This window comes from Bombina bombina, chromosome 5, assembly GCF_027579735.1.
Source record: "Bombina bombina isolate aBomBom1 chromosome 5, aBomBom1.pri, whole genome shotgun sequence".
In the NCBI taxonomy this organism is placed as follows: Eukaryota; Metazoa; Chordata; class Amphibia; order Anura; family Bombinatoridae; genus Bombina; species Bombina bombina.
The window spans coordinates 523,855,838-523,876,012 of NC_069503.1; the positions used below are offsets into that span (position 1 = coordinate 523,855,838).

Here is a 20,175-nt window from a genome sequence, read left to right on the forward strand (position 1 = left end):
GCAAGAATGCTACTGATTGAGGCATTCACATTTTGATAATTGAAGCCCCTAAATATGTTTATGCCATATTGTTTCAATAAATAAATATCTAGTTAATATGGTACTGTGATAATTAATTGGTTTACTAAAATATTAATTAATAATGCATTAAAAAGTTGATTCCACAATAGAATAATTATTTTTATATATAGAACAATGAAGTTGTTGTTCATAAACTTTTTTTAAGAAAGTGGTAATATGCTAACTAATATAACATGGCAAAAGTTGCCTTTGTGGTAAACATAATAGCCTCCATAACCAGTATTTCAATACTTGTATATACAAAATATTAAAAAACGTGACACATTTTGAAGTAAATTAACTTTATCAAGTACATACTGTATGTAGCATAAATTATAATCAAAAACACTAGAAAATAACAATGTTATATTCACTGACCTTTCCTGATTGGCTTGTTTACTGTTAAGGATACAGTAAATATCTTGTCATTATAAGACCTTTCTATTGTTTTGCTATATAATAACATAGCCAAGTGTACTTTTTTTTTTTTACTTTATTTCAAACAACTATCCAATTTGCTTCCATTATCAAATTTGCTTCATTCTCTTGTTATCCTTTGCTGAAGGAACAGCATTGCACTACTGGCAGCTAGGTGAACACATCTAGTTAGCCAATCACAATAGATAAATATGTGCAGGCACCAATTAGCAGCAGCTCCCACTAGTGTAGGATATTTGCGTATTCTTTTTCAACAAGCGATACCAAGTGAACAAAGCACATTTGAAAATAGAAGTGAATTTAAAAGTGTCTTAAAATTACATGCTCTATCTAAAGCATGCAAGTATCATTTTGACTTTCCTATCCCTTTAATATCTTGTTTGCTACAATTAATTTTCAATAACTAAACTCTGTCAACCATTTGTCTTATTTGGAGGAGTCATTCCAAGAGTTTGAGGCTGCAGACACCATGGATAGCCACAGTTATAATGTAAAATAAAGTACATTTTTTGCAATTATTATCAGCTAATTAGCTAATATATGTAGCAAGGTTAGCATTCAAACTCTGTAGTGTGAATTTACTGCTTTGGGAATTAGAAAATCCAACATTTTTAGATGTAAATTACATGAAAAGGGGAAAAATAAATTATGATAGTATATCCCAAAGTTGTTTTACTACACACTAAACCTTTTATAACAATAAAAAAATTGTAACAACAATGAAAGTTTAATTATTACTGCCATGTGTATTATATTTTTAAACTAATATTATAAGACACTAATAACACTTTAATCCTATATAATAAAAGGTCAGGTATGTTTGTCCAAAGCTGTCATGCGCATTAGAGACTGTGGGAAAACAAACAAACATACCTGGACGTAACGAAGGATCAGACAGCAGAGAGGGTGGGCGGGAGCAGGTGTGATGGGGGCATGGCCGGACTGGAACAGCCGTGGCGTGACAGGGTGGGGGCATGGTCGAGCGGGCGCGGGCGTGATAGGGGAGTATGCCTGGGCGGGAGACCGGGGGTGGAACCATTGCACTGCAGAAAATGGCCCGTGTACACGGGCTTTAGGACTTGTGTGTAATAATCAGTAAGGCAAAACTATAATATAAGCATTACTAACAATCAATTAGAATTGTCATGGAAAAAAATCAGCTTGGATTTTTTTATTTATTTTTTGCTTAATTTTTAAGCTATTTCTACATGCAAAAAGGGGTGCTGTTTGAATCAGAAAGACCTTTAGATTGAAAACTAGCAAAATATAGTTGAAACATGAAAAATTAACAAAAACATAAGAAATAGGGGTATCACAATATTTAGGGGTTTGCAAGTTAAAAAGGAAAAGAAAAACATTAATTCAATACTGATGATGACTGCCTAATGTAAATGAATAACAGTTTTTTGCTGATAACAATTTACAGTATTTGTGTGATTAATTACATTTTAATTAACTTGGGTAAACCCCCAAACATTTAATTCTAATCATAAATTACTGTTTTGAGGATCATATTTAAATTATGCACAACTATCTTACTTTTTAAAGAGTGATTTGAACTATATATGTAGTTTGTTATTTAAAAAAAAAGATATGCTATTAATATGTGAACTCAACATTAATTCACAATGAAAAAAGCAATACAAACTACTGAGAAATTCTACTAGAAATACACACCAAAAAAAACAAGAATTTTCAACAAGTACACAGTGTAGTATTTATGTTCATTAATAATGAATATTATGTTTTACATTTTCAAAACATGTTTTTATTATATTAACCCAGAATTGTTTTTAATTTGACAATAAAGCCTAATTACTTTATTTATGATATACAATCAGTCTAAAAGAATATAAAATAGTACCAGATGTATATTCTATTTGCTTATCAATACATTATGTAGAAGTTATACAACATTAATAAAAAGACATGGCATATTTTAATACAACTATGTGTTAATTTATTGATCTATACCAATTTGTCTATAAAAAATATAACAATGAGGAGTAACAAAACAAACAATTAATTTTATAGTCTGATAACTTTTATTGTACATCAAAAGTATCCTATATAATAAATGGCCAAGTATGTTTGTCAGATGCAGTCATGCGCAGTAGAGACTGCACGTGACAAACATACCTGGTCGTTTGGATCCTGACACTCAGCACTCAGTACAGAGCAAGGCTGAAGCGGAGGGTCAGGGGGCGTGGCCGACTGGAGCGCCGTGAGAGTGGGCGTGGCTGGGCATGACAAGGGGCGTGGGCGGGTGCGACGAGGGACGTGGGTGGGCTTGGCGAGGGGCATGGTTGGGCGGGTGTCACCGCAATGGGCATGGCCGGACGGGGTGCCGCAACGGGGGCGTGGCCAGAGAGGCAAAGGGTTTGAAAGACAGAGCCAGAGAGGGAGGGAGAAGGACCAAAGAGTGTGGGAGAGAGCCAAATAGAGGGGGGAGAGAGCCAAAGGGGGGGGAAAGAGAGCGCAAAAGAGGAAAGCGAGCAAAAGAGGAGAGAGCAAAAGAGGAAAGAGAGCCAAAGAGGAGAGAGAGCAAAAGAGGGGAGAGAGCCAAAGAGGGGGGAGAGAGAGCAAAAGAGGGGGGGAGAGAGCACAAAAGAGGGGGCAGAGAGAGCAAAATAAAGGGGGGAGAGAGCCAAAGAGGGGAGAGAGCAAAAGAGGGGAGAGAGAGCAAAAGAGAGGGGGAGAGAGCACAAAAGAGGGGGCAGAGAGAGCAAAAGAAAGGGGGGGAGAGAGCAAAAGAGGGGAGAGAGAGCGCAAAGGAGAGGGGGAGAGGGGGGAGAGAAAGCAAAAGAGAGGGGGGAGAGAGCAAGGGGTGGGACCGCTGTACTGCAAAAAATGGCCCGTGCACACGGGCTTTAGGACTAGTAATAATCATATTTCGGTAAACAGTAATACATTTCAATGTGTGATTGACAGGACAATTATTTAATTATGTTATTTTTAAAAATTACATAAAACATTCATAAGAATACATATTTTAGTAACACTATTATATGCTAAGTTAAACAATATTTAAATTTTATAGACACACATATATCATGAGGTATTATTGTTTGCTACAGTGCCATAAAGCAGATCTTGTGCATTTTGTGTCTATTAGACATATACATATTATGAAGTAGTATTGCTACATTACCATGAAATACCACAAAATAGGATTTGAGCTTTTCAAATAGTGCCAAATTCATAACATGAGGCAATTTGTGCCACAATACCATGAAGCAGAGAGAGCCTAATAGACACTCACACTCTATAATTTTATCAGTTTATTATTGTACTATTGTATGTGTTTAACCCCTGAAAAGTCAAACACGTGTTGAACCAATGACAAGAGGCAAGTGTGTAGCCCACAATTACAGCTAGCTCCCAGTAGTGCATTGCTTGTCCTGAGCTTCCAACCTAAGCGTGCTATTCAACAAAGTAAATTCGATAAAACAAATTATTTGAAAAGTCTCTTAAATTTGTTTACTCTGTTTGAACCATGTTAAAAAATATACAATTTAAAAAAGAATGATTTACATATAGAACTTAACAATTCTGTTTAAAAAGAAAACTATTTTCTCCTTGTACTTCTCCGGGTGAAGGGCTTTCGGGTGCAAGCAAGGCTACGTCTTGTAGGTCTGGTTGGAGGGGCGTCTTTTGATGTAGAAGGTTGTTCATGTGCAGAACCTGGAAGTGTGCTTGGCTCTTCTGAGGATTTTGGAAACTCTATACTACTAGTTGATATTTGCACATATCTCAAATGCTTCTGCAATTCAATGGCTTATTGATTCAATCTGCCTCTTTTCTCGTCTAGCTGCCCTTTGGCTGTCCTGACGGGTGAGTCTAAGTTGTCTATATATTTGACTTTGGGAATAAATAGAAAGCTCCAATACTTCTTGGTATTTGTTTTTAATTTGTTGGATCTCACCCATCAACACTTCAAATGGAGTTGATATATAAGGTTGTGTGTCAGCAGCTGGTGTGGCAGTAGTAGGTGAAGTCAAAGCAATCTGGTCCACAGAAGTTGTGGCAAGAGAAGTTAGGCTAGCAGTAGGTTGGGCATCAATATGTTGAGGGATAGCTATCAGAGCTCTAGTGGGTATACCAGGTTTTTCTAGTACACCTGTCTGAACAGGTACTGATGATGCTGTTTGGGGTAGCAGTAAACATGGTGGAGACCTCATGGGAATTGTAGCAGGGATCATGATTACCTGAGTTACAGTATGAATACTAGTCAGTGTAAACGCTGAAGGTGGTGGGAGTTCTGTAACAAATCCTTCAGGTTGTCCAAGAGGGAGCAGGGTGTAGATGTTATCACATTTTGGTAGTGATGTATTGCACAAAGACTGGGGCATTTGAGCAGGGATTTTCAGTTCCATTGGGTCAGCATCTTCTTCCGAGAGGTCCAAATATGACCCTGTGCTCTGGTTCATCTGTTCAAACACAAAATCTTCCTCATATGTTGACCCTACACCCTGCACCTCCAATAGCATCATGCTTAACCCAGCAGAAATAAATATAACATATATATATATATATATATATATATATATATATATATATATATATATATATATAATCTTTTCTTAAAAAGCTTATAGTTATGGCATCTGTATTTATGCTTGATAAAGAATGATTCCATCCTAAACTGCAAACTGACAGTTGAATCTTCTCCCAAAAGAAATGTTTCACACTAGAATTTAAAGTTGCTTCCCCCTCAAAGCTTAGGCAAATATTAGAGGCTTTTTTTCTCTTCTAAGTACCTAAAAAACCTGAACCTACCATTTTTAAGAGTAGGACAATAACTCTTTACACCTCACACCTGTGTTGTGAGATAAGACCTCTCTTGTCCATGGTTTGGAAATAGGGGAATGGAAGAATTAAATCCCTCTTTCATTCTGGGTAACTCCCCTCTAGAAAGAATGAACCCACCACCCAACATGATGTTACTTGTCCCCTACTCCTATAATTCCCTCAACAACCTCCCTCTACCACTCTCAAACCCTCTAGAACATTTCCCCCATCCCCTTTCTTACTTCCTCACTCTTCTGCTCTCTACACCTTGTCATTCCGCTATCACTGCTTGCTAATTACAACTCTCCTATAATCTTTACACTAAAAACAAAAAACAAATAAAACAGTCTATGGTCATTTGTCTAAAATAATATAAATACTAACACAAAAATAGAGGTGGTGAAATTAATGCACTAAAGGGGTATAAGTTGTGAAGTTATACAGAGTCCTAGTGATTGGTATACAATTTAAAGGTTAAAATAATGGATAAAAGCTCACCCATTTTACATTAATCTAGTCTTATAACTAAGCAGCTACACTATATGGCCAAACATATGTGGACACATGACCCTCACACCTATAGGTGTGAAAACCCCCCATTTGCACCTATATCAGCTGCAACTCTTCTATGAAGGTTTTCCACATGATTTTGGTCTGTGTATGTGGAAATATTTGCCCCTTCAGTCAAAAAATCATTTGTAAGGTCAGGCACTGATGTTGGATGAGAAGGTCCACCTCTACATTAAACTCATCAAACCATGACTTCAGGGATCTTAATTTGTGCACAGAGGCACATTCACGCTTAAACATGAAACCGCTTTCCCCCAACTATTGCCACAAAGTTAAAAAAAATCCATGTTGTCTAAAATGTCTTTGCATCCTGCAGCCTAGCACAAACCGTGAACAATAGCCCCAGACCATACCTCCTCCACCAAACTTTACAGTAGGCACTATGCATTGTGGTAGGAAGCACTCTCTTGGCATCTGCCACACCCAGATTCTTCCATCAGACAGCCAGATAGTGAAGAATTATTCATCACTGCAGAGATGACATTTCCACTGCTCCAGAGACAAGTGGCAGAATGCTTTACACTACACCAGCTGATATTTGGCATTGCGCATGTTGACATGAAGCTTATGAAAAGCCAAAAAAAAATTTCATGAAGCTGCCAATGCATAGTTCATGTGTACTGATGTTGTTTTCAGAGACATGTTGGAACTCTGTTAGTTTTGCAACAGATGATAGGGGATTTGCAAGCGCTATACCCTTCAGCACTTGGAAGCCCCGCTCTGTGAGTTTGTATGTTCTACCACTTCATTGCTGGGCTGTTGTTTCTCCTCAACCCTTTCACTTCACAATAATAACACTTGAAGTTGATGAGGACAGACCTAGTAGTGCAGACATTTTGGCCCTATAGTGTATAAGGAGGCACTACTAGTTTACTTAGATACATCTTGCAGCTGCAGTAATTAAGAGTACTGACTATGAATAAAATGAAGCTGATATGAAAGTTTTGTTTTTTTCTAGCTATTTTTAAGGTAGCTCCATTTTAGTTTCTTACACAAGAATTAGACCTTAACGTTTAGAACATTTTACCCAATGTTTTCTACATATGAAATGCAACGGAATATTAATCGGAAAGGGATGCCATAAATATGTATTAAGAGATAGTACAGGATTAAATAAATATCAAGTTGTATATACCAAAATACAGTTAAAACTGATTATGCTATTTGCCATCACATTAATTTGCTTTCATTCACTTAAAGGGACAGTATACCCCAATTTTCATATAACTGCATGCAATAGACACTACAATAAAGAAAATCTAAACACCAGTAGAAAACCTATTTTAAAATTACTTAGAAGCTCCCAGCTTAGCACTGTTGATGAGGTTAGGCTGGGAAACCCACTGAAAGGGGCTGGGAAAGCAGGAACAGGCAGACACACACCCACTCCGCCCTCCCCTGGATATGAAAAAAAACCATTACACAACTAGGAATCTGTAGAAATCAGTATACATCTAAAACGTTAAGCAAAACTATAGATTGTTACAAAATTATTCCCAGACAGGCTATAAAAACGGATCATCTACAAAATACTTATGCAAAGAAAAATCTAGTGTACAATGTCCCTTTAACTGGATCAATTAGTGTAATTATATGTGTCCTAAACAACTACAACAATAGGTCACTTTGGGAATAATCCAGCCCTTATTTAATACTTCTGATGAGCATAGAAACAACAAAGAATGGCATATGGTTAGGGAAATCCCAGGTGAGATTTTTTTTTCATTAGCACTTTTTATTTATATATACCCAGAGAACATAACTTACCGCACACATTAGGATTCTCAATGTCCATGCGCTTCTTTTGAGCTTCCAAAAATACACGAATGTTAATTCCCTTGGCTTCAGATGGGGTCATGATAAATCGAGAAGGTATTCTGGTACAGATGTCTGGTTCATCTACACCAAAGCCCAAATCAAGCAGAAGATCAACTGGATCAACTTCACACAGCCTGAGTAGTTCAGGGATGCTGCGTGGAAGCAATTAAACATTGTCATTTTAAAAAATAAAGCAAAAACTAAAGAAAAAATAAAGAAACAAACAAAAACACACACATATATTATTTATATTCATAAATATAGGAAGCAAGAAAGAGAAAACTATGACATATTATATGAATAACTAAATGACATCAACTGTAGTTTTGATTTGAATTTTTATAGCAGTATGTGTTACAATGGAAACTCAACACAGTATTGCAAACATGAAGCATATGCAATATCCCAACTTTTGTGAATAAAATTGCAACAATAGCTATTCCAATCGCTCCTGACAAATCATCCGGCAGAGCAAGTTAAGCCATTTTCAAATTCAAAGCCATCGCAATCCATGCATTAAGTGCCATATTCAGAACTTACTAGATGGTTTCAGATCCATCAAATCTATTGCCTACATCACACAGGACTTCACCCCAAACTGTGTCCCAAGTCACCAGAAAGCCTTTAATGAAGAAAATGTCACATTTTATCAAGACTTTGGCCTCTTAAGCTCCAAATGACTTATTATTCGCCATCATAATCTTCCACGAGAAAGATCACTTGAGGCCTGCTCTTAAAAGTTTTATACCTTAAGTTTTGTTCATATGATGCCCTACTATTTGGCATGAACCCACCACTTGTTAACCTTACATCACAGAAATAAAGATTATGGTAAGAAACTACTTTTGGGAGTGGGAACTTCAAGGATATTGTGCTGGATGCAGTTTGCAGTAGGGGAGTCAATGATATCAGGCAATAAGTGCCTTGGGGAGAAAAGAAAGGAATTTTAAGGGGGAATTGAAGTGTTTTAGTTGGTAGAAGCAGCATCTGAAGAGTCACAACTTGGGTGGAAATTGGGGTAGGTAATCAGGAATTAATTCAATGGGGTTATTGGCAGTTAAAGGGTTAAATTAGATATGTCTTTGTAGTTCATTATTTAGTTAGTGTGTGTAAGGGAGACGCTGCCACAAACATTTAACTCCCACATCACTTATCTCTATCACTAGAAGTTCATTCATTTTGCAATATTATTTTTAAAAAATTGTGCTCAAATTTTTATAAGGATTTTATTGTTATCGTGAGTTGTATTTCTGGAAAAGTGGTTGAAGTATTGCACTGTTATTGCCCGAGTGAGCAGTTTATAGCAATATAGTAATCATTTCTTAAGAAGACAATAAACATACAGTACATATCATATTACAAGTTTTACTAGGTAATATCGCTTTGAGAAAATTATACAGCTGAGGGGCTTACAGGTATGTTAAAAGTGCAGGGATTTAATAGAGAGAGCAAGAATGATTTAAATGTAAACACATTAAAGAGTGAGTCAAGTCTCATAACTTTCTTCAAATAATTATTTTTATTATATATATATATTAATATTATTTTCACCCTCTTAACACTTCATTCACTACAATCTCAACTAAATCGAAGTTTAGCAGATTGAAATTTCAGACAAGAGCCTGCTGATACCCAGCTGATGTATACCTTTAAACTGTTTCAAAAGATGTGCACCAAAACAGGAGATTTGTATGAAAATGCTTCTTTTACTGACTATAAGTGAAAAATAGCAATAGAGTTTCTATGAGACAGCATAGCTTTGTGATCATGGTCTCATTTAATACTAATATACACCATTAGTACTTATTTTCAGTAGTATTATAAAGTAAACAACAATTTTATGTAATTCTTCCAGTTTGCCATTGTGGAAGGCCAATGATGACATCCACTGGCAACTCATATTTTAAAATTTCCCCTCTCATATAAAAAGACCCAAATAATGAAGTCTGCAAGGGCACCCTGTTATTTTTGAAAACCTCATAGATACTTGCTGTTTTGTGACCAACCTTTTAGGATATGAAAAAGCCTGAAGTATTGATGTATCAGATCTTGATACTGGAGGTGTTTCCAAGTAGTTGTGTAGAGCACTAAATAAAAGATAGGAAAAACATATAAAAACTGTTTAAAGCTGTATTTTTCTTTTCCAAATAATGCAATGTTTTTCTGAGCTATTTTATTCTTCAAGCAACTCTATTAAGAAAATGAAAAAAAAAAATGCATAAAACCAAAATATACATCACGTCTGCTGTATCCAACATCATCTTACTTTGGAAAACAAAATATGGTAGCATATTGTAGGTGTGAGAATAAAGGTGTTAGGTGCTAGCAAATGCTAATTATATCGTAAATGAGACAGAAGGTATTCTGCATTTTGACAGATGGTAAATCAGATGCTAACCTTCAGGGAACACAGCTTCTCTAACCATGACTTTCAAAATATATAATTTTTTGAAGTAACGTGTTCCTTTCTTTGCTACATACTATAGAGAGCAAACCAGGCTATGAGATCACATTGCAGAATTCTTTGTTGAATAGGCAACTTTCAACCTGTGCTGGGAATAATTGGGTTTTGCCTAGAGAAAACACGCTTCTTTTATATGAACCTTAGAATGTGATAAAACTGAAAACTGTTTACAACATAAAAAAATGTAGTTTGTGTGATTAATGAGTTATTTGAGAATTATCATCATATGCCTTTCACAAAGAAAGGTGGGGCATGTGAGACAAACAGTACTTTTATTTAATACGCCTGTATAAATAGTATAGCATTATTTTTCTTTGTCTTTGTAATTCAAATGTGTTCATAAGAAATGTACTTCAAGTTTCCAGGATTAGTGTTAACACAATTTAATATTTAACATAGTATAAAACTGAATATTTTATAGACTTACAACATTACATATTGGTGATTGAAGTCTGCTTAAATTACAGGAAATATGGGATAAGTGATTGATAAATAGGCATGATAAGTACATGCAGGCATACCTCATTTTATTGTGCTTCGCAGATATTGCTATTTTTACAAATTTAACGATTGTGGCCACCCTATGTTGAGAAAGTTAGCAGCGCCATTTTTCTAAAACATTTACACATAAACACAAAATGTAAAGAAAATAACTCATTGTGTAGTTCATTTAACAAATCTAAACAAGTCAGGAGGCTTACATTTCCCACAGATAACCTCTGGATACATTGTTTCCAATGCAGCAAAGAATTCTGGGTAAGATGTGCAAAGGAGGTTCACAATGATTACTTCAGTCTGCTTTTAAGCAGACTCCCTTTACGCCATAGCATCGCTGTATACACAGCTTTTACGCATAGCTAAGATTACAGTGATTCACACAATCCCAGGACAGCTGTTTCCTGGTTTTTGCCACTCATCAGCTGGGAGTAGGTGAATCACTGCTGGGTGAAGTTGATTTCTGGGTGAAATACAATAACTTTTAAAATTATGTGAAGGTAAAAAGTGAGTTTTAAATCCTCCACTAAGCACAAAAAGTAATAACTCATTGTGTAGTTCGTTTAACAAATCTAAACAAGTTAGGAGGTTTGCTTTTCCACCAGATAACCTCTGGATACATTGTTTCCAATGCATATAAACACATAAATACACAGGCATACACATATACACACATATATATAAACACACCTGAAACCAAAAAGATGATGTAGTAGAAATTGCAAAATATATCTCTCACAAAAAAAAACTGCTAGAACTGACCTTCAGCAGCTTGTCATACAGCACAATGGAGATTGGGCGTAGTGGAGAACGTAATGTCAGTGCTGCCCAGAGCGTGTCTGCTCCACAGCTTATTAATCCAAAAGATAGCCAAAAGAGAACAGTGCACTGTAACATCAGACCTCCACGCAAAAGTATAAAAAGCTTATCAAAGCCTGATGAAACAGCTAGTCAGCTGAGAAACATGTTGCATGTTTTATATGTTTTAAATTAAAACTGTGATTTTAACTACTTTTTCACTTTGGAGCACTCTACACCACTTATTCAAACCATTTGAAAGAACAATCCAGGGATACCTGATTCAGGCAGCTGGTGTCTGTAATATCCAGCCTGCCTTTTTTGCACAATTTAATTGTGAAAACTGGAATCACCCTCTGGATTCCTGGACTACTCTGTATTCTGGACCAGGATCGCCCTTGTTGTTGCTGTGGTGTTGTGAGTCTGCCGGACGACTCTTAGGATCCGGCCTGCCTGTTGAGTGCTCTGAGTGCCATATATAGTGCCAGTAGGATTGATCTGCCTGTATTCCTGCTTGTGTGATTTACTGATCTATACCATGAGGCACATTCTATCCTTTTGTATCTTAGAATCCTGCTTGTCTGGCGTGACATTCTAGAAGAGCTGCCTGACATTCTGGTATCACCTTGTCTGTTGGAGATTGGTCTTCCACTGCCACTGACTTAGAGAGACTTTGGTATAACATTGTACTGAGTCCCAATAGCACCCCCATGTGCACTACTCATTTTATCTCCATCATATATGATTATATTCACACTTGTGTCATTCTTTTGCTGTAATATTCCCTAGTGTATGATACTCCTTGTGTTTTGTGATATTTTACCTTATAGGTTTATATTGTCCTATATTGTCCCTTATTGAGAGTTTTGGTTTTGCCACTTATTGATATCCTCTGTGCTCGCTCTGTTACATACTTTTACCTCCTTTTGTTAGGTGCCTATTATTGATATAGTTCAGGACACAGTGAGTATGTTTCCTGACATATATTATTGTATTCTATAGTTGCTATATATCCTCCTTAAAAACTGTCAACAGAAATAAAACTTGCCATATAATTTGTAGCAATTTGTATCTATAAATATACAGCATATAATTTTTTCATTGTTTTCACTGTCAATCTCAATGATACGTGTGTTCTTATAGGTATTTACATTAATAGTTGTTTAATCTTAAGAAATAATTACTTACCAGATAAAACTGTTTTATCTGATTATGGTCCCTACGGACCATTAACGTTCACAAAATTTTATCCGCTTAATATAAGATTTGTGTATATACTGTATGTATTTATTAGAACAGTGTTTTATGTGACTAAATCTAGATCTCTTCTCATTTTGAGTCCCTGAGGACTGATTGTCTTAAGTGAACAAATCCAAAACACCTCTCATTTATTCAATTTGGTTTCACGGTTACCTCCTCTCTTCCATACTGGTACATGATCTATACCCTGTATTGTTAACATAGTAGTATCAGAGTTATGAAGTTGTTTTAAATGCTGTGCAACTGGAGTGTCAAAATCAATATTTTCAACTGATCTAAAATGTTTCAAGAATCTATCTTTTAAAGGTCTTTTCATTTTACCTACGTACTGTTTTAAACAAACTAGGCATGTTAATAAATAAACTATGGCCTAGATTTAGAGTTTGGCGGTAGCCGTCAAAACCAGCATTAGAGGCTCCTAACGCTGGTTTTAGGCTACCGCCGGTATTTGGAGTCAGTCAGGAAAGGGTCTAACGCTCACTTTTCAGCCGCGACTTTTCCATACCGCAGATCCTCTTACGTCAATTGCGTATCCTATCTTTTCAATGGGATCTTCCTAACTCCGGTATTTAGAGTTGTGTCTGAAGTGAGCGTTAGAATTCTAACGACAAAACTCCAGCCGCAGAAAAAAGTCAGTAGTTAAGAGCTTTCTGGGCTAACGCCGGTTCATAAACCTCTTAACTACTGTGCTCTAAAGTACACTAACACCCATAAACTACCTATGTACCCCTAAACCGAGGTCCCCCCACATCGCCGCCACTCGATTAATTTTTTTTAACTCAAATCTGCCGACCGCCACCTACGTTATACTTATGTACCCCTAATCTGCTGCCCTAACATCGCCGACCCCTATATTATATTTATTAACCCCTAACCTGCCCCCCACAACGTCGCCGCCAGCTACCTACAATAATTAACCCCTAATCTGCCGACCGCAAAGAGCCGCCACCTACATTATAGCTATGTACCCCTAATCTGCTGCCCCTAACACCGCCGACCCCTATATTATATTTATTAACCCCTAATCTGCCCCCCTCAACGTCGCCTCTACCTGCCTACACTTATTAACCCCTAATCTGCCGAGCGGATCTCACCGCTACTATAATAAAGTTATTAACCCCTAATCCGCCTCACTCCCGCCTCAATAACCCTATAATAAATAGTATTAACCCCTAATCTGCCCTCCCTAACATCGCCGACACCTAACTTCAATTATTAACCCCTAATCTGCCGACCGAATCTGGCCGCTATTCTAATAAATGGATTAACCCCTAAAGCTAAGTCTAACCCTAACACTAACACCCCCTAACTTAAATATAATTTAAATCTAACGAAATAAATTAACTCTTATTAAATAAATTATTCCTATTTAAAGCTAAATACTTACCTGTAAAATAAATCCTAATATAGCTACAATATAAATTATAATTATATTGTAGCTATTTTAGGATTAATATTTATTTTACAGGCAACTTTGTAATTATTTTAACCAGGTGCAATAGCTATTAAATAGTTATTAACTATTTAATAGCTACCTAGTTAAAATAATTACAAAATTACCTGTAAAAGAAATCCTAACCTAAGTTACAATTAAACCTAACACTACACTATCAATAAATTAATTAAATAAAATACCTACAATTACCTACAATTAAACCTAACACTACACTATCAATACATTAATTAAATACAATATCTACAAATAAATACAATGAAATAAACTAACTAAAGTACAAAAAATAAAAAAGAACTAAGTTACAAAAAATAAAAAAATATTTACAAACATCAGAAAAATATTACAACAATTTTAAACTAATTACACCTACTCTAAGCCCCCTAATAAAATAACAAAGACCCCCAAAATAAAAAAATGGGCCCTGTTCAGGGCTGGTAAGGTAAAAGAGCTTTGAACTTTAGTAATTTAGAATAGGGTAGGGCATTTTTTTATTTTGGGGGTCTTTGTTATTTTATTAGGGGGCTTAGAGTAGGTGTAATTAGTTTAAAATTGTTGTAATATTTTTCTGATGTTTGTAAAAAAAAAATTATTTTTTGTAACTTAGTTCTTTTTTATTTTTTGTACTTTAGTTAGTTTATTTCATTGTATTTATTTGTAGATATTGTATTTAATTAATGTATTGATAGCGTAGTGTTAGGTTTAATTGTAGGTAATTGTAGGTATTTTATTTAATTAATTTATTGATAGTGTAGTGTTAGGTTTAATTGTAACTTAGGTTAGGATTTATTTTACAGGTAATTTTGTAATTATTTTAACTAGGTAGCTATTAAATAGTTAATAACTATTTAATAGCTATTGTACCTGGTTAAAATAATTACAAAGTTGCCTGTAAAATAAATATTAATCCTAAAATAGCTACAATATAATTATAATTTATATTGTAGCTATATTAGGATTTATTTTACAGGTAAGTATTTAGCTTTAAATAGGAATAATTTATTTAATAAGAGTTAATTTATTTAGTTAGATTTAAATTATATTTTAGTTAGGGGGGTGTTAGTGTTAGGGTTAGACTTAGCTTTAGGGGTTAATCCATTTATTAGAATAGCGGCGAGATTCGGTCGGCAGATTAGAGGTTAATAATTGAAGTTAGGTGTCGGCGATGTTAGGGAGGGCAGATTAGGGGTTAATACTATTTATTATAGGGTTATTGAGGCGGGAGTGAGGCGGATTAGGGGTTAATAACTTTATTATAGTAGAGGTGAGATCCGCTCGGCAGATTAGGGGTTAATAAGTGTAGGCAGGTGGAGGCGACGTTGAGGGGGGCAGATTAGGGGTTAATAAATATAATATAGGGGTCGGCAGTGTTAGGGGCAGCAGATTAGGGGTACATAGCTATAATGTAGGTGGCGGCTCTTTGCGGTCGGCAGATTAGGGGTTAATTATTGTAGGTAACTGGTGGCGACGTTGTGGGGGGCAGGTTAGGGGTTAATAAATATATTATAGGGGTCGGCGATGTTAGGGCAGCAGATTAGGGGTACATAGGGATAATGTAAGTAGCGGCGGTGTACGGAGCGGCAGATTAGGGGTTAATAATAATATGCAGGGGTCAGCGATAGCGGGGGCGGCAGATTAGGGGTTAATAAGTGTAAGGTTAGGGGTATTTAGACTCGGGGTACATGTTAGGGTGTTAGGTGCAGACGTAGGAAGTATTTCCCAATAGCAAACAATGGGGCTGCGTTAGGAGCTGAACGCGGCTTTTTTGAGGTGTTAGGTTTTTTTTCAGCTTAAACAGCCACATTGTTTTACATGGGGAAATCGTGCACGAGCACGTTTTTGAAGCTGGCCGCTTCCGTAAGCAACTCTGGTATCGAGAGTTGCAGTGGCGTTAAATATGCCTGTACGCTCCCTTTTTGGAGCCTAACGCAGCCATTCTGTGGACTCTCAATACCAGAGTTATTTTAAAGGTGCGGCCAGAAAAAAGCCAGCGTTAGCTACGCGGGTCGTTACCAACAAAACTCTAAATCTAGCCGTATGTGAGTTGTAGAGCAATTGATGTAGCAGTTAATATCATGTTCACAACCTGTTACACTTGATTTGTTACCTTCTGTTACATAATTACAGGTTTTGAAGATAGGTCTCCTACATTTATAAAACCCCTTTCTGCCCTTTAACCAACTTTTGTTGGTATTAGGAATTAAGTCACAAGGTGAGAGAAACTTGGCCATTGTTTTACCTTTTCTAGGTATAAATTCACAGCCATCCTGCATAATTTTTTTAATGACAGGAACTGAATAGAGTATAGGAATCGATTATCTGATAATACTACAGATTTGATGTGTTCTGACCTATAAGTTGTAATGAATTTAGGTCTCTGTTGTGTATTACCTTTTAGAGTCTGTTTATATTTTAATAGTTCTTCTCTTGATATATCCTCTATGCTTTCTTTGGCTTGATCTAGGATAGTGTCTTGATAACCTCTGTCCTTCAATCTAGTAGTTATTGTTATTGCTTGTTTTTGGTTATCATCTTCCTTTGTGCAGTTTCTCTTAGCTCTAATGTATTCACCTTTAGGTATCCAACTTACTACATGTCTGAGATGGCAAGAGTCAAATTTTAGAATAGTATTACCAGCTGTAGGTTGAAGGTGGTGTTTCATTTGATTCGATAGCAGGAAACCTACAGCTGGTAATACTATTCTAAAATTTGACTCTTGCCATCCCAGATATGTAGTAAGAAGGATACCTAAAGGTGAATACACTATCCTAGATAAAGCGAAAAAAGGATATATCAAGAGAAGAACTATTACAATTGTAACATTGTAATGAATTCAGTGTATATATATATGTGGTGTGGACAGGTCATCAGTTATGCAGTGACCAAGTGTGCATGCACATAAAACGCATCTGCATGTTACTATGTCCACTCAACTTTCCTGATTTTATGTGTGCTGTTAGAACTTTTTTGCTTTTAATTTGATGCAATAAACTTTTGGATTTTTATACTTTTGAGTGGAGGTGTACTGTGACAAAGTAAGGGCCCATATAAGGGACTGGGTTATTGCTTTAGTGGAGGAAAGGGTCTTAATTGAATTATTTAGTTGGCACAAGGCTAGTATTTTGGTGGAAAGAGTAGCTACTCGTTCCTAGTTAAGCCTTAAAACCCTTTCTGGCAACCAAGGACCTAATATCTGAAAATCCAAATCACATGTATTATACAGTATATTTTATAAATTGTCTTTGTCACCATGTGTTGTGTAAAACTATGGCTCCTTAAAGGGACACTGTACCCAAATTTTTTCTTTTGTGATTCAGATAGAGCATGACATTTTAAGCAACTTTCTAATTTATTCCTATTATCAAATGATCTTTATTCTCTTGGTATCTTTATTTGAAATGCAAGAATGTAAGTTTAGATGCCGGCCCATTTTTGGTGAACAACCTAGGTTGTCCTTGCTGATTGGTGGATAAATTCATCCACCAATCAAAAACTGCTGTCCAGAGTTCTGAACCAAGAAAAAAGCTTAGATGCCTTCTTTTTCATATAAAGATAGCAAGACAAAGAAGAAACATTGATAATAGGAGTAAATTAGAAAGTTGCTTAAAATTGCATGCTCTATCTGAATCACGAAAGAAAAATTTTGGGTACAGTGTCCCTTTAAACAAGAAAAAAAGTGCTGTGATGGGAAGTTATAAAATTAAGCACTGGTCTCCCACAATCCATGTACAGTATAAATAGTAAGAAACAGCAATTATATTTAACCATAAATCAATATGTATTGGTTCTGAGAGTAACCAGCTATTTCAGTAATGTTTAGGAAGAGATATCCATTGAGACACAAACAAAGCCAAATAAAACAGCCAATTTGTTGCACATTACAGTACATCTTGTAATGTAGCATTTAAAATAGTAAATGTGCATTGTATAAACTTTAGAGCATAAGTATTTATTTCACTGTCTCCATTCTTATTGTGTCATAGCTGTATAATTAAGTAGAGGATGCAATTTTAAATAAAAAATCCAGTTTACTATTACAAGTACAAAACCCTTTATCTAAACTGCTTAGGATCGGAAAAGGTTTGTATTTCGGAATATTTGTAGATTTGCATCGTAAAATGGGACAAAGTATAAACAATTTCATATGTAATGTAGGCAATATGTACATGTCATAATACAGATTATTAGTTTAATATAATTTGTAATACTGGTGTATAGATAGTACCATTAGAAAGATGTGTAATACTGTCATCAGAATGATATAGTTCTTGTTTTAAATGAAACATAGAAACATAGAAACATAGAAACATAGATATTGACGGCAGATAAGAGCCATAGGCCCAGCAAGTCTGCCCGACCTTACCTAACAGTATAAACTTATCTAGTTCGTAGGATAGCCCTATGCTTGTCCCATGCATTTTTAAAGTCCCCCACAGTGTTTGTTGCTACTACCTCTTGAGGAAGTTTATTCCATAAATCAATCACTCTTTCTGTAAAGAAATGCTTCCTCAAATTACTCCTGAATCTACTACCCTTTAGCTTGAGCTCATGACCCCTTGTTCTTGAATTTTCCATTTTATGTAAAATACCCACAGCCTCAGTTTTACTAAACCCTTTAATGTACTTGAAAGTTGCTATCATATCACCTCTTTCCCTTCTCTCCTCTAAGCTTTCCCTTCTCTCCTCTAAATGAACATTCATTTTAGAACACACAAAAAAAAACAAAAAACAAAGACACAGGAAGAGAAGATTGGGACTTATTGTCAGGGAAAATAGAAATTTTAAATAATTTGTGGATTTGTTCCTGTATTTATTTTCTCTCTTAGGGCCTGACATTCAAAACCTTGCCAGCATGGAGAGAAATCACATTAAATCTTTGGTATTTTTTTTAGACTTTGTATTATTATAACGTAGGAGTCTCTGTTTTACACAATGAACACTATGGTGCCTATTTATCAAATGTCTGTTCGACATGATTCGATCAGCGGATCATGTCCGACAGACATCACTGAATGTGGACCGCAATACACTCTTTGCATTCAGCATTGCACCAGCAGTTCTTGTGAACTGCTGGTGCCATGCTGCCCCCGGCAGATTCGCGGCCAATCGGCCGCTAGCAGGGGGTGTCAATCAACCCGATCGGATTCGATCTAGTTGATTTCCGGAGATCTCTGTCCGCTTACTCAGAGCAGGCGGACAGGTTATGGAGCAGCGGTCTTTAGACCGCTGCTTCATAACTTGTGTTTCTGGCGAGCCTGAAGGCTCACCAGAAACACAGGGATTTGAGCTCTATATGGAGCTTGCTAAATAGGCCCCTATATAGCAACATAAACATGTCTCCAGTAAAAATTTGTGTTTCTATTTTTTTTTTAAGGGCCTCACTGTACCGACGAGACTTCTTAGAATATCTCACCTGAGTGGCAAGGTTTTGAATATCAGGCCCTTAGTATTAAAATTGTAGCTCCTTTTAATGAGAGCATAGGCTTTAGATCATGCAAGTATCTTGAGCATTATAGTTCTGGCCAAAAGTTTTGAGAATGACACAAATATTAATTTTCAAAACGTCTGCTGCTTCAGTGCTTTTAGATCTTTTTGTCAGATATATTACTATGGTCTACTGAAGTATAATTACAAGCATTTCATAAGTGTCAAAGGCTTTATTTGACAATTACATTAAGTTTATGCAAAGAATCAATATTTACAGTCTTGGCCTTTCTTTTTCAAGACCTCTGCAATTTGCCCTGGCATGCTGTCAATCAACTTCTGGGTCACATCCTGACTGATGGCAGCCCATTCTTGCATAATCAATGTTGGGAGTTTGTCAGAATATGTGGGGGGGGAGTTGTTCTGGGGCGTTTCCTGGCCATGGATCCAAAATTTAGGTGTTTTGTTCCCCAAGCCACTTCGTTATCACTTTTGCCTTATGACAAGGTGCTCCATCATGCTGGGAAAGGCATTGTTTGTCACCAAACTGTTTGTGGATGGTTGGGAGACGTTTCTCTTGGAGGATGTTTTTGTACCATTGTTT

At 36.2% G+C, this 20,175-nt stretch overlaps 1 protein-coding gene across 1 annotated transcript in view; it reads right to left on the minus strand.

Moving 5' to 3' along the window:
• The window catches only part of ITPRID1 (ITPR interacting domain containing 1), a 410,540-nt gene that overhangs the window by 156,002 nt on the left and 234,363 nt on the right, over positions 1-20,175 (minus strand). The window contains exons 6-7 of the mRNA XM_053714442.1: positions 9,684-9,764; positions 7,627-7,829 (exon numbers count right to left, since the gene is read on the minus strand). Coding sequence (XP_053570417.1) covers positions 7,627-7,829; positions 9,684-9,764 — 284 coding nt within the window. The remainder of the gene's footprint in view (positions 1-7,626; positions 7,830-9,683; positions 9,765-20,175) is intronic.